The sequence below is a fragment of the Aspergillus steynii genome, assembly GCF_002849105.1.
Source record: "Aspergillus steynii IBT 23096 chromosome Unknown P170scaffold_2, whole genome shotgun sequence".
NCBI lineage: Eukaryota > Fungi > Ascomycota > Eurotiomycetes > Eurotiales > Aspergillaceae > Aspergillus > Aspergillus steynii.
The window spans coordinates 1,570,273-1,584,103 of record NW_020194399.1 but is presented as its reverse complement, the minus strand read 5'-3'; the positions used below and the strand labels follow the sequence as shown (position 1 = coordinate 1,584,103).

Here is a 13,831-nt window from a genome sequence, read left to right as displayed (position 1 = left end):
TCGTCTCGTACGCCGCGCCGCCCCCGCGCTGAGCCCGGCGGCAGACGCCCGTATCCTACCGTATCCTACCGTATCTGTGCTGTATTCTGCTGCGTGCCGGCGGGCAGGTGGTCATCCATGGACCGTTCAAGCTGTGTATACTCTGTAAATTAGATTTAGGTATGTGGTTACGGGCTTAAACACTGAACGGTCGTCCATGACGGGCGCAAAGGACCCCGACACCTCAGGCACCGCCGTCGCGGCCCCAACGGGACTAGTGTGGATGCCTGACTCCGCGGGCTCCCAGGCGGCGATTCCCCCAAGGTGGAAGGAGCGACGCATGTCCATCTACGGAAGGCTCGTTCTCCCTGTTCTTCTTCTGTCTTCTCTCTTCTCTCTCTGTCCTCCATCAACCCTCCTCCCCAGTCAATCATCATCCCCCTCTTCCCGTGGTGGCGCCCGCAGACGTGGCCCGGCTTCCACCTGCCCGCCGAATCATTCGACAATGTGCTTCGCATCCCGGGAAATCATCGCTTCTAGACTTCCCCGGCGATCAGCCTTCGTCCCCCCATACTCGGTGAATGTCCGTATCCACGTTGGTCCAGCTTCTCCTCCCCGGGGCTGGCTCAATTATGGGTCTGAGTGACTTTGCCCGTCAAAAGGATCCGGAGAATGCGGAGTGCGAAACGAAGAGATGGGTCTGTCTGTCTCCCCCCCCCCCCCCCCCCGCTTCAATGACGTCTGCTACTCGCCGCGGCGGTCATGGATTCCTTCCCGCCAGACCAGGGAAACACTGGAAACGCCGAAAGCAAACGGGATGATGGGATCTCCAATCTTTCCAGCTTTATCTCCGTTTCATGGCCTGACATGGCCGCCGTTAGACTTTCGAGGGATTCAGCTAGTTACGGCCGCAATGCCATCCGGAGCCGAAGATTGGAAGCGCGTGGTGTCCCCTGCAGCTTACTCTTCCGTACGACCGACTGATCATTCCCTATCATCTTCGTCGTACTTTTCATAAAATCAGTGAATGTGAATGGTGAATGACACAACGTCATCCTGACCTGGCTCATTGTACTCACATCACCCCACCGTCGGATCGGTCTTCCCACCTCCCCTCTCTGGCTGGATGGCTGGATGAGAGAACTATAAAAGCCCGTCAAGTTTCTCCCCCCTTGCTCTACCGTGCAATCCGTCCTATCAGTCTTTTCGAGTCTCTTTCTATCACCGAGTGCCTGTCCTCTTTTTCCCTTGCCGCTCCAATCTAGCTCCTACACCACTTTCACGCTTCTACCCAACCACCATCGGTCACCATGTCTCTTCCGGAGAAGCAGTGGGCGCAGGTCGCCGAGCAGAAAGGCGGCCCGCTCATCTACAAGGAGATCCCCGTCCCTCATCCCGGACCGGATGAGATCCTGGTCAAGATTCGATACTCGGGTGTTTGCCACACCGACCTCCATGCTTTGAAAGGTGATTGGCCTTTGCCCGTGAAGCTACCTCTGGTTGGCGGCCATGAAGGCGCGGGAGTTGTCGTCGCCAAAGGCGAGCTGGTCAAGGACTTCCAGATCGGCGACCATGCCGGCATCAAATGGCTGAATGGATCTTGCATGACCTGCGAGTTCTGCAGACAGGCCGAGCAGCCCCTCTGCCCCAACGCCTCTCTGTCTGGCTACACCGTCGACGGAACCTTCCAGCAGTACGCCGTGGCCAAAGCTGCCCTTGCCTCCAATTTGCCCAAGAACGTCCCTCTCGACGCCATCGCTCCTATCTTGTGTGCGGGTCTCACCGTCTACAAGGGATTGAAGGAATCGGGAGCACGCCCCGGTCAGACGGTGGCCATCGTCGGTGCGGGTGGTGGGTTGGGTTCGCTGGCGCAGCAGTACGCAAAGGCCATGGGACTCCGCATAATCGCCATTGACTCCGGTGACGAAAAGAAAGTTATGTGCGAGGAGTTGGGTTCCGAAGTACGTGCTTTGGGTCTTCTCTTTTCTTCTTTTCTTGGCCATTGCCGCGCGCTATGGTCCCTGTGCTAACTCTAGCCCTTCACAAAGGCGTATGTCGATTTCTCCAAATCCAAGGATCTCGTCGCCGACGTCAAAGCTGCCACCCCCGACGGTCTCGGTGCTCACGCCGTACTCCTGCTTGCCGTCGCCGAAAAGCCCTTCCAGCAGGCGACTGAATACGTTCGCTCGCGTGGCTCCGTGGTCGCCATCGGTCTCCCAGCCGGTGCGTCCCTGCGAGCTCCCGTGTTCAACACGGTGGTGCGCATGATCAACATCAAAGGAAGCTACGTCGGTAATCGCCAGGATGGTGTGGAAGCGGTGGACTTCTTCGCTCGTGGGTTGATCAAGGCGCCATTCAAGACGGCCCCCTTGAGCGACCTTCCCAAGATCTTTGAATTGATGGGTAGGCTGCTACCCTCCTCCCTCTCTTTTGCTCTCTCTTTCTTCCCCTGTCATTTGAACATTGAGCTGACGAGAGTTCGCAACCAGAACAAGGCAAGATTGCCGGCCGCTACGTCCTCGACGTGCCACAGTAAGAGACGGGAGCGTATGGAGTTTCGTGAAATATGGCGTTGGGTTCGCATATGGCATTTTTTTTTTCTTCCTTTTGCTCTTTGATCTGGCCATTTTACAATAACTTGTAGCCGCGCACAAGATAACGAAAGCCTAGCCGTTCTTATACTGTGCATGCAGCGGTCTCAAATCAAGGCATCTACTTCTACTGATCTAATCTCGCGCCCGTCCATTTGCCGTCTGTTCCTGTTCTCTCTGGCCTCCTCTACCCCCAACCGGCGTCTTGAGATCCTATGTAGGTGAAAGTTGAATCGGGTTACATTGTAAAAATCATCATAGGATGGCATCTATTGTGACTATCCGAAATCCAGAAGTCTTTATCTCGCTAAACAGATTACGGTCGATTCCTTGGGGTTCCAGACCCAGTGGCGTCTCATCAACGGGCCAAGAAAGAAGAAAGAAAAAATGGAAAAGAAAACAGAAACCAGGGCATGTCAACAAGCAAGGCAAACAGGGTTCAAGAGCTCCGCCCCCAGCCCCTATCGTCGATCGGTCGTGTGAGGCGAGAGAAGCATAAAGCAAAGCGTTAAGTATACAAAACAAAAAACATCATCTAAACGGCACCGGGCCCCTTATGATTTGACTGGTCTAGCAGAAGTCGGGGCTTGATATAATCTTCATCCAGCTGCCGAAACCAGGCGGCATGGTCTCCGGACGCTCCGCCGGAGAAAAGATCGCGAATGGCATCTCTGGCGCTCATTCCCGACGCTTCTCGTCTCGAGGGAGACGCGCTGGCCGAAGGGGGTGCTTGGGAGCCTCCCAGATGGGAGGGAGATCGACGTAGCCGAGATGCTGCGTGTGCAGATGGAGGGAGGTCGTCATCCGAGGGGGCATCATCCACGTCCAGGTCAAAGGCGTCGACCTGGTCGGCGTCCGGCACGCGACTTTTGCCAGTGGTTCTCAGACCAAATTCATCCTCGCTGGCCGCGCTGCTGCCGCTGTGGCTTGGGGCGCCGCCGTTATTAAGGAGCGTGGCTGTTGAGGATCGGTCCCGACTCGTCTGCGTGTCCTTGGGACTGTACGCGTTCGAGTAGAGTCGCGAATGACCGCGACTCCGGCCGGAAGAGGACGGCGCCGGAGGGCTTGGGCGGCGATTGTTACCACTCGAGTAGCTGTCGTTCCGGTCTATGGTTCCTCGCTGCATCCCGTCTAGGGGAATTGTGGAATCCATCCGACGAGGCGTGTATCCGAGAGCGGTGTCGGAGCGCTTATAATACGTGCCTCCGTTTGTCACCTCGATGTCGAATTCATCGTCCGATTCCAACTCTTCGACCACACCCGTGCGGATCCCGAGAATCTCCAGCATTCGAGCGGTCGTGCCGCCAAAGATGATGACGGTCAGCACGACAACGACGAGGACGGTCGCGCGCAGGGCCGGCGCATTGACACCCTTGAGGCCCGCAGCAAGCGCGACGCCGACAGCTCCCCGCAACCCGGCCCAGAAGAGCATGGCCTGATAGGCGAAGGGCAGCTCATCCGCGACATCCATCCCACGGCGCCGAGCCCGGTATCGGATGAACCAGTTAATGGCTTTGGACAGCGGGAAAACGGCCAGGTAGCGGGCGATGCAGATTCCAAAAACGGTGACCATGATGAACAGGGGTTTGAACTGCAGGTTTCGTTGGACCAGCAAGTCCAGGCCAAGATAGATGAAGATGAAGTTCTCAGACAACTGTGCCATCACCTGGAAAAGATACTTTGTTGTCAACTGCGTTCGGCGAGACATGTTGTAGTAGGCATAATGCTTCAGCGTAATGCCGCAGAACAGGAGAGACACGATTCCTACCACGGTGAGTTTCTGGGACATGGTTCAAATGAGTCGGGCCACCACTTACCGGAAAGATAAACGCCATTGGAGAAGAAGTAACTGGCGTATGCAATGAGGACAATCAAACAACTCTCGATCTTAGGCTGCCGACGGACGTGCGTATACTTCAGGCCCAGCGCAGTCATGATCCCTACGATCATGCCTACCAGCATACTGCCGAAGAACACCAACAAGAACAGGCCGATGGCCTCAAAAAGGTTGAGGAAGGACAACGACCCAGCTTCGCTATCCGCGTATTTCTGCGCCGTCTCGAACAGAACAATCGCGATGGCATCGTTCAGAATCGACTCGCCAAAAATCACCGTGTAGAGTTTCGGCTCGACTTTGTAGAGGTTGAAGATGGCGAGGATGGTGACAGGGTCGGTAGCGGACAGCGTTGCGCCCACAGAGATCGCCTCGACAAAGGTAATGTTCAGCCCATCTAGCGGAATCCTCGTCCAGATAAACAAAACCAGTCCTAGCACGATCGCGGAAATGAAGGTGCCCGCGAATGCGAAAGTCAAGATGGTGCCGATGTTCCGGAAGAAATTCGCCTGGTGTAATTCGTATCCCGAAGCCAAGATAATCGGCGGAAGAAGGAGGTTGAAGAAAAACTGGTAGTCAAAGGTGACACTGTCTTGGATAGGCGATTCGGGGCTCAGCCGGATAATCAACCCGACGAACATACCTAAAGCGCTGGGTATGAGAGAGAGGCCGCTAACGCTGTCGCAGTCATTTCAGGAAAAGACATACCCGCAAAAATGGACAGGACGGTTTCGTGGACTGCCTGGATCTTCTTCTGTTGGAGAATGTAACTCGTGAAGAGCGCAAACATCAGGAGCATAATCAGGATGAAAAGCGCCCAGGAGCTAAAGAACTCCTTGGTACCAGCTTCCGGAGCATCTGCCATCCCCCATCGCCGTCAGCACCGATGCTGCCGACCCAAGTTCAAGCCTCGTAGGGTGGATTAAGGGCGCGTACCTTCGTCGGGGTCTGTCTCCGATTCCGCCGCTCTCCCTAGATAAAGCCATTCGTCGGTCAGCAGGTCGTCAAGCCCGCGCGCACGAACAGACAAAGAGATCGGCGAGGCGCCTTCGAGAGGGACAGGAGAACATACGCAGCAGCTGGTGGAGGGTGTCGCTCATGAGTTGGTTGGCCATTGTTATGAAGTCCGGGCCGCCCCAACGGCGGATAACACCAAACGGTTAACTCCAGCTATGAGTTCGTGACGCCAGACCACGGCGCACATAATCCACGGCGAGAGAGTGGACAGGGAAAGAAAGGGTCGCGTCGGGGGGGAGTTGGAGGTGAGGTCGAGGGGGAAGGTAAAGGGAAGAGGAGGAGAGATAACGGACGGTCGGGAACTTTTGGTTTGGGGCCAAGTAATCGTTGCGGGCCAAGACTCGAAGCTCCGGGCCGATGAGCCGTTCGTTCTTCCTCTCGACAACCTACAAGGGAACCACCACGGCAACGGGGTTTTACTGGGAAACTCGCTTTACATTGCATTGCATTGCATCGCATCTCATCTCATCTACTGTCGACCTTTGTCGGTAAGCCGACTGGTTAACCAGGCCGCAAGCACTGTGGCACATCCACCAAACCTCAAGACCCATCCAACGCTGTCATCCCACGGCTCGCCTCTGGGCTTCTGCGCCATCTTGAAGATCACACTGCAGACCAGACTCGACAGGATCTGAGGCGCAGAAACCGCCACGTTATGCAGCCCCAGGATGATCCCCGCCTGCGCCAGATTCTCGTCCTCCGCTTCTGCTTTCAGAGGAGTTGACGTCGAGCCCGTTTCCAAATCATCATCATCATCACCACCAGGGCCCTCTCGATCGAATGGGGTATGAGTGCCGTTCGCAAACTGCCGCTCGCCGCCGTCAGCTATCGCCAGCCGTTGACGCTTGATCCGGCGTTCCGCATCGATGCGTGCCACCTCCGCAGAGATTAGGGCAAAGGGTGCCCAAAGCGTCACGGCCCAGCAGATTCCGACCAACCCAATGACCACCGTGGCGGCTTGGTAGCTATACACGAAGAATGTACTGAGCATGCATAGTGCGAACAGTACATGCGACAGGAGCCACGCTCGGCGGAGAGTGAACCCGGGGATCTGCAATTTGGACAACCATTTCGGTCCTTCGGCAGCATCGAATCGCTTGCCATGCGCTCTATCGACCGGTGGCTCTCCACTTGGGAGGCTAGAAAATGACCTTCTTCTGTCATTCAGGACGGGTTCCTCGTCCAACCTGCCATCTGCAGGGCGATCTTTGGCTGGGACAACGGGATCGTAGGTGGGAACAACGAAAAGAGGGAGCGCTATGTTAGTAACAAATGAAATGATCGCGTAAACCAGGAGAGCAAAGGTTCCGATCCGGGTGGCTGTCTCCCATGCATCATTGATTTCCCGATCAGATAGATCCGGGTGCTCGTCGAAAATGGGGTTCACGTAAAGCTGGCCAATGTATGTCGTGGCATAGAAGAGGAAGGGGAACCAGCCAACCCATGCAGCCAGTTGGACTTCGCAGACTTTGGCAATCTGCGGCGGCAGATGCTTGATCGACTTGAAAACCTGTCTGAAAAAAGTGACTATCCCGGGGTTTCCTGACGACGCCGGCGAGTCTAGTCGTGGGTCGCGCTCCTTGATGTATGAACAGCTGATTAACAGCGTGACGGTAAGTGATATCGATGCCAGTGCACACAGGACTTTGAACTGGGTGTCTCCGAAGAAGGGGAAATATTTCGGTAGCTCAATATATCCAAATATGTATCCGAAAATATTCCCCACGCCAGTGACTCGCGAAGCCCAGGCATTTGCCGATTCCTGCTGATGGGCGGGCGCATTATCAACTATGAAACATCGAATGCCTGCTTGGACTGAGACAGAACCGTCAACTTCGAGTTCTAGAGCCATGCCCGGCATGTCCGACCTACCTGTGTTGATTGCAAAATCCAGACAATACATCAAGATAGTCGCCAGGATAATGACTACCGTCCGGGTGCCCGAAGAGGCCGGGTCAACGCCAAAGATTCCGAGAAAGCCGCCCACAATCTCTTGCACCCAAGCGAGAGCCAGCAGAGCCACAACCGTGGCCATTCCGCCGAAGATCATGAATGGTTTTCGTTTCCCCCATGATACCCGGCAATTGTCACTGCAGATACCGATATATGGCTGCACGAGCGTACCGGTAAGAGGACCTGCAATCCATACGAACGCAAGCAAAGCTTTACTCATTCCCAATGATAGGAGATAGGGCTGTAATTAATCCCAATCAGTAGGTGCCCGAACGGAGACAAAGGAGGCATGCACACATACCGAACCGTTCGAGAGCTCAACAGCCCATACTATCTGTAAACTAAATATGTCTGGTCAGATATGCGATCTGTAGAGAATATATTCTTAGACGGACCGGTAGAGCAGACAACTTACCCACCAATGCTTAATGTCAACAAGAACAGATACCAGCTGCTTTTTGTTTTCGAGATATCATGTGTATCCTCGGCACCAGAAGTACAGTGTCCCCCAAGACCTGGTATCGGGTGCACTTGATCATCGTTAGGCCCACGTCCCGGTCCCACAAGTGGGGACGTCTCATTTGCAGAGCGATCATGCGTGTCCGCCATCAGTGTGATGCTGATGGACTAATCACAACGTGTATAGAGTACCTCCAATAGAGGTGTGGGTGGACAGCTGCTTGCAACGAATCGACCCTCGAAGCGCTAAGATATTCGGACGAGGATGGCCTAGGCAAAGAGAGACCAGCTATATGAACAGTAAATCCCGACTTGAGAAACCCAAGGGGGCTGATGAGTTGGACTATCTGTAAATGCTGTCGCAACACACCGATATTTCGAGTCCTCAGTTAGGCCAGGAAGACGGACCACCAGGTGGGAAGTAAAACCAACAAATCAATAGCTAGCTGTGCGATAAGATACAGTGGATTTATAGAGACGCCATCACGTTGGAATAAACAAGGTCGAGAGAGGACGACATGAGCCGACGACTTGTAGCTTGTTTGCTCTACGCCGAGAACATTGCAGCTGCGCAGGGATCGAGCCATGTCATCAGGCTCCGGCACGTGACACATCCGGGCGCATGACGTGACGTCGATCGCTGATCAGGTGTTCTGGTGGGTAATTCTCTGCTGCAACCATGGATAACGGAGGGAGATCAGAGAGGGAGCAGAAAGGAGTGGAAAAAAAAAAAAAAAAAAAAAAGTCTATAACTGGTCAAAAGTAAATATGTAGCTGCTTACAGCCCTCATGCTTTCCACATGTCGGAAAGCACGACTAAAATCCAATCTTCAATCATATCCCACGATATATCCGTGCCTCGAAAGATACTCTCCACCGTGGTTCCAAATTGCATTGCACTTCCTATGATGCCTGCAACATTCCGGCCATCTCCTAAACAGATCGACAGAAAGAGAGAGAAATGACAAAAAAAATAAAACAAAAGAACCCCATTATCAACATAGCACATAAAGACAAAGGAAAGCCTGCGCAGAATAAACACAATGACAAGAGCAATGCGGGCAAAGCTCACCGCTCCGGCCACACCCATTAAAAAATCATGCTGGAAAGGAAAAAGCCCTTCAACAGGGACCCAAAAAAAGACATTTGGAGCAATCCCGTGCTAAATATCATCTTCGGTCCCATTGAAAGCCGAGTGGCAAAGGAGCACCAGCAGCCCTTCCTGTGAAATTCGATAAGAACGTCCAAGAAGCCCAACACCCCAGTGATATAGCGCACGCAGTCAAAGAAATTTGGGGCCCACTGGCCTACCAGTGAGTCAAATGGTATCCACAAACAATCAACGCATCAAAAAAGGAAAATGGTATCCTATAAGTCTATGAAATCGGAAAGGTTGGCGGAAACTTGATGCCGCTATTGCCCTCAAGCCTGTAACAGGGCCAATGAGGTACGGAAGATCTCCCTTTGATTTTTTTTTCTTTATTTTTTCTTTTTTCCTTGTCAGGTGGTCAACAAGAGCCCAACTGGTCATCGTAGACTGGTCTTAAATCTGCTGCTGCAAGAGTTGGGGAGCAATCATATGAGGTGCCACCATTGGATGCATAGTAGGAGGCATGGTCATGGCAGGAGGCATCGAGACCATGTTGGGAGCATTGATCATAGTGCTCGGCACGGACTCGGAAGGCGAAGAGCCTTCATCGTGGGAGTTGAACTCGTTCTCCTCGTTCTCCAGGTCATCTTCCGGGACAGGGAGTGGGGGCTGACCATCCTGTTGGGCCTCGTGAATTCGACGATGTCTGTTACATTGAATAAGCCTGAGCTGCCGGCATAGGGTACACAGGGAACTTACTGCGCGAGATTGTCCGATCGTGAAAAGGCTTTGTTGCAGTATGGACAAGGATAGGGCCGTTCCTGAGTGTGGGTTCTCACGTGTCTGCACGCTAAATGTTAGTGGGCGGCTACAGAAATCGTCACACGGGAACCCCCTGCATATCTTGCAGAAGAGGCGGCCCGATGATAAAACGGTTAAAAATAGGTTTCTGCGACTTACCGCTTCAAATGCTCTAATCTCTTGAAGAGCCGCCCGCACGACGGGATTGGACAAGAGTGAGACTTTTGGGGGTATGGCCCAAGTTCCATCATGGTGGCACTTCGGGCACGACGAACGGGTCCAGGCGCGTAACGCTCCGCCTTGTTCGTGGCACTGTGCTGAACAGCGGTCTCCAAAGCGTCGCCATTGGGCAGAGCAGTAAGCTCGTCGGCAGGGGTTGCAAGGGATAGATTATGTTGCTCGGCATTCTCGTCAAGGCTAGATAGCGGGGCACCATTACGCGATATCTCATGCAGCAAGTTTTTCTGCGGGAGAGTAGTGGTCGGGTAACCATTCATGACGCGGCGGGTGGTGTGCTGCGATTCATCGGCCTCGATGACCGGCGCCACAGAGCTAGAGACAGATCGTCGAAGATCGCTTGGCCTATGGGCGGCATAGGAGATAGGCTGGGCGGGTGGTCCAGTCACCTGGGAGGGTGTCGACGTAGGGATTGCGCTGGGGGCCCCTGGGGGGATGGAAGAACGGCGTCGCCGCTGCTTGTATGTCGGCGAACCCTCAAGGACCGAGTAAACGTTGGAGTGAAATGTTCTCGCAGGGGTCGGGAAATGCGCGCTTGCAAGGTTGGAGGTGGGCATATGCATCATTGGGTTGAAGGCACCCGAGGAAGACACCTCGGGGATGGCAGTGTAGAGGCCGGTATCCTCGTTGGCAATATAAGCTGGTTCGGCCCCAAGTTGTGCACTGTGCTGTGGAGGCGTGACGGGCTCGAAGGATAAACCCCGGTTGCTGTAGTCTTCATACTGCGACGAAACAAACGACGGAGCCGGCGAATATTCGACGAAGGTGGGCATGGAAGCGTGACGTTGGTGTATGCGAGCAATCGGCATTCCGTTGCGATCATAGTGAATCTGCCCATAATCCGGCTCGCGCTTAACAACGTTCTGAGCTAGAGGATTCGGCATTGGGATCTGGCTGTACATGGCGGGGTTGCCAGACTCGTCCGGGAGAAGGGCTAACGCTGGGGGAGCCATCTGAGGAGCCATCTGGGGAGGAGGCATAGCGTCAACGGTCCGAACCACTGGGGATGCGGGTTGGCCATATGTCGTACTTGCGTGTGCAGCAAACGAAGATGAATTTGCTTGTTGCGCCTTTGTGAGCTGTTCATACAGTGACTGGGATGAATCAAACTCGAAAGACAGAGCGGGCTCGCTGACCGCAACGGTGGTCGCCTCCTGTCCCATCTTCTCCCGCTTCAGGTCACGTTCCAGCGCGTCGAGAAACAGCCGATCATGCGGGACGCTGTACCAATAAAAGACTTTCTGTTTCTTCTGCGTACGGATGCAGTTGTTCTTGTAAAGGAAGTCTAGGAACGGGCTCTTCGGCTCCTCAAGGGTCGCATCGGTGCCGGCCTTGAGATTACGGAGATCTGAGAAGATTCCCTCCTCAAATTTCTTGGAATTCTTGACAGGGCGGCCAAAGGCTTGGAATCGGAATGCAAGGCATCTGACGATATCGGTACCCGAGATATGGAAGAGGTTGCTCCTGTCACAAATCAGCTTCAAGGCTCTTCCCTTAAGAGCGAGCTAATCAATCCCGACTGAACGAACCAGAGAACGCATGAGATGTAGTCGCCAGTTGGTAGCAGGAACCGTCTGATAAGCTGATCCGGTTGCCAGTCCACCGGGGCCGAGAGGAGGAAGTATTTCACTAGAAGATTATCCGTTCTTAGTCACGATGACCCCTATACCTCGGGCGATAACAAAGTCGCGTTGGAACCCAGGGGCGGAATAGAAGACGATGGAAGCGGAGGGTGTAAGGGAAGTTTCGACTGCACTCACGGTTGTCAACTTGCTGCAGTGCGACTTGCGCATCATGAGGGAGGCTCTGTTGGGCTTCGCTCGAAAGCATAAACGTCTCAGGCTTCTGAGGCGGTGCCATGGGAGCACCATGTTGGGGATACATTTTTGCTCCAGCGAACAGATACCTAGTAGACGCATTAGTTTGAGACTGCCGACCTTTGATGGATAAAGCGCGAATGGGGGGCCATCGGGGATGGATAAAGAGCGAGCGAGATCAACGGTCGCGCCCGGATTACTGTCGAGACAGGTATACGCACAGTCAAAAACACCCCCGTTTCGGGAAATAAGAAAGCCACAAACTTTTGGAAGAGAAGGTGTTGCAAAACCAGAGTAGGAGGACGATAAAGAAAGTGATGGATAGGCAATCCAAACACAAGAGGAACCAGCCTCTTGAAAATGCAGTCAGGCGCTGATGCTGCGAAGCTCGTCAACAACAAAGAGAATGGAAGGTTGGCGGAAAAGAAGGCAACAGAGAGATGAAGAGGGCCAGCCTGATTCCAAGTCTCTTTGAAGAACTCGCGCGGCGAAAAGATAGAAAAAGAAAAAGAAATAAGAAAAGTAATAAAATAAAATAAAATGGGAAAACGAAGGGAGGTAAACACGAAAGGGAACCAGTGACGATGAGGAGAGGGGGAGAAAGAGGATGGGAGAAGGCGGAGGATGAGGTAGGTATGTAAAGTCGCTAGGTCTTCCCTTACAGCGGTAAATGGTGCAGCCAGCAAGCAACGCGGTAAACGACTAATAACCCAAGAATAATAAAATATATCAAGTAATAAAGAAGCGCTAGAAAAAAATAAAATAAAAAAGACAAATAATAGTGTGATGGCACTAAGTGAAATAAATAAAAAAAAATGATGATAAAATCAAAAAATGAAAGGCAAAAAAAATAAAAATAAAAAAATATAATGAATCCAATGGCAATCGACGACAATAATCACCAGTATTCCCAGTCCACAGGGGGGGCAGCTGTTCACTTACGGAGTAGGCTGGGAAACGAAATTCAGGGAGAGTCGACCGAGACCATGGATCGAGTCGCCCAGTTGGAGCCCTTTTTCGGCTTCTCCTCTTAATTAAATCGGACTAACAAGTCTAGCGCGGAATACTTGGATGACCTGTTTCCTGACTCTTGTCTTCGCTCATAATTATTATTACGATTTTTTTTTTCCGGGAATGAAATAATAATCCAATATTATTATTATTAGGTTGGTTGGGCTCCGGGAGGCGACGAAAAAGTAGGGCTTTCATAGGGTAAAGCGGGGGCAAGCGCCAGGGACCGTAAGAAGGGAAGGGACGGTGATGGGACGGACGAGTGGACACGGTACCGATACATCCGGATTACCGTACTTCACCTCGATGGGCCAGTCCGAATGGCTGCCAGCACGGCAGGTGGTAAGATACTGCGGTATCGATACGGTCACGTATCCGGGCAGGTAGGTGTACCGCCCATCCGTCCTCCGTACATCATCATCCAATCCAAGGTTGGAAGAGTGGGGCTCCCGTCCAGTTCCAAAGATTCCATTCCGTTTTCCTCCCTCCATGATCTCTTCTGGCTCGTCGCTGTAGATAGACTCTGGGGCCACGCTGGATCATACCTAGGTCACTCCGTTCTGCTGCCGGATCTGCCTCTCGGTCGGGTTAGACTCTCCCCCCTTAGTCAGTGAAAAACCGACGGCTTCAACCATACTACTCCGGCACGTACGGAGTAGAAACTTGCGCGCTTCCTACCTAGGTTACCTAGGTAGGTACCTAGTGTGTATTATTACCAGTCGGGACCTGCATTTCGTAGTACGTACTGCGCAGACATCCATCGACTAGAGACGACCGGGAGGAGAGAATGGGGGCCAAAGAAGATTTCCTCGTTGAGTTATACTCCGCATGTGGCCACCACGATAACATCGCTCGCTTCTCAAAAATATTTCAGGTGTATTCCTACCTTGTAGGTATGTGGCTACAGCCACTGCCTACAGACACATGTCAAGTGGCGGCAACATTTCACAGACCAGCCATGGTGACTAGGTACCTAGGTACTGACTACAGAGTACGGAGTGCAGAGAGGGATATCTAACGTGCTTTTTTTCTTTTTTTTCGT

The 13,831-nt window shown here is 53.1% G+C and overlaps 4 protein-coding genes across 4 annotated transcripts; 2 read left to right on the top strand and 2 right to left on the bottom strand.

The window, feature by feature from the left end:
• Nucleotides 1-306: 306 nt before the first annotated feature.
• P170DRAFT_433727 (uncharacterized protein) lies at nt 307-708 on the top strand (the record flags this gene model as incomplete). The annotated part of the gene is made up of 1 exon (XM_024848562.1): nt 307-708. A coding segment is annotated over exon 1 (302 nt), but the record flags the coding sequence as incomplete, so codon positions are not given.
• Nucleotides 709-1,289: 581 nt separating this feature from the next.
• P170DRAFT_471771 (zinc-dependent alcohol dehydrogenase) lies at nt 1,290-2,515 on the top strand (the record flags this gene model as incomplete). Its single annotated transcript, XM_024852868.1, has 3 exons — nt 1,290-1,940; nt 2,028-2,382; nt 2,469-2,515. 3 exons carry the CDS (start codon nt 1,290-1,292, stop codon nt 2,513-2,515), a joined length of 1,053 nt encoding a protein of 350 aa, XP_024707147.1.
• Nucleotides 2,516-3,105: 590 nt separating this feature from the next.
• On the bottom strand, nt 3,106-7,594 carry P170DRAFT_443969 (sodium/hydrogen exchanger 3; the record flags this gene model as incomplete). Its single annotated transcript, XM_024850596.1, has 6 exons — nt 3,106-4,334; nt 4,388-5,047; nt 5,113-5,262; nt 5,341-5,376; nt 5,998-7,236; nt 7,294-7,594. The coding sequence occupies 6 exons, from the start codon at nt 7,592-7,594 to the stop codon at nt 3,106-3,108; spliced, it is 3,615 nt and encodes a 1,204-aa protein (XP_024707146.1).
• A 1,782-nt stretch (nt 7,595-9,376) lies between these two features.
• On the bottom strand, nt 9,377-11,845 carry steA (sexual development transcription factor SteA; the record flags this gene model as incomplete). The annotated part of the gene is made up of 5 exons (XM_024843807.1): nt 9,377-9,629; nt 9,683-9,766; nt 9,884-11,425; nt 11,491-11,590; nt 11,722-11,845. 5 exons carry the CDS (start codon nt 11,843-11,845, stop codon nt 9,377-9,379), a joined length of 2,103 nt encoding a protein of 700 aa, XP_024707145.1.
• Between the last annotated feature and the right edge of the window lie 1,986 nt (nt 11,846-13,831).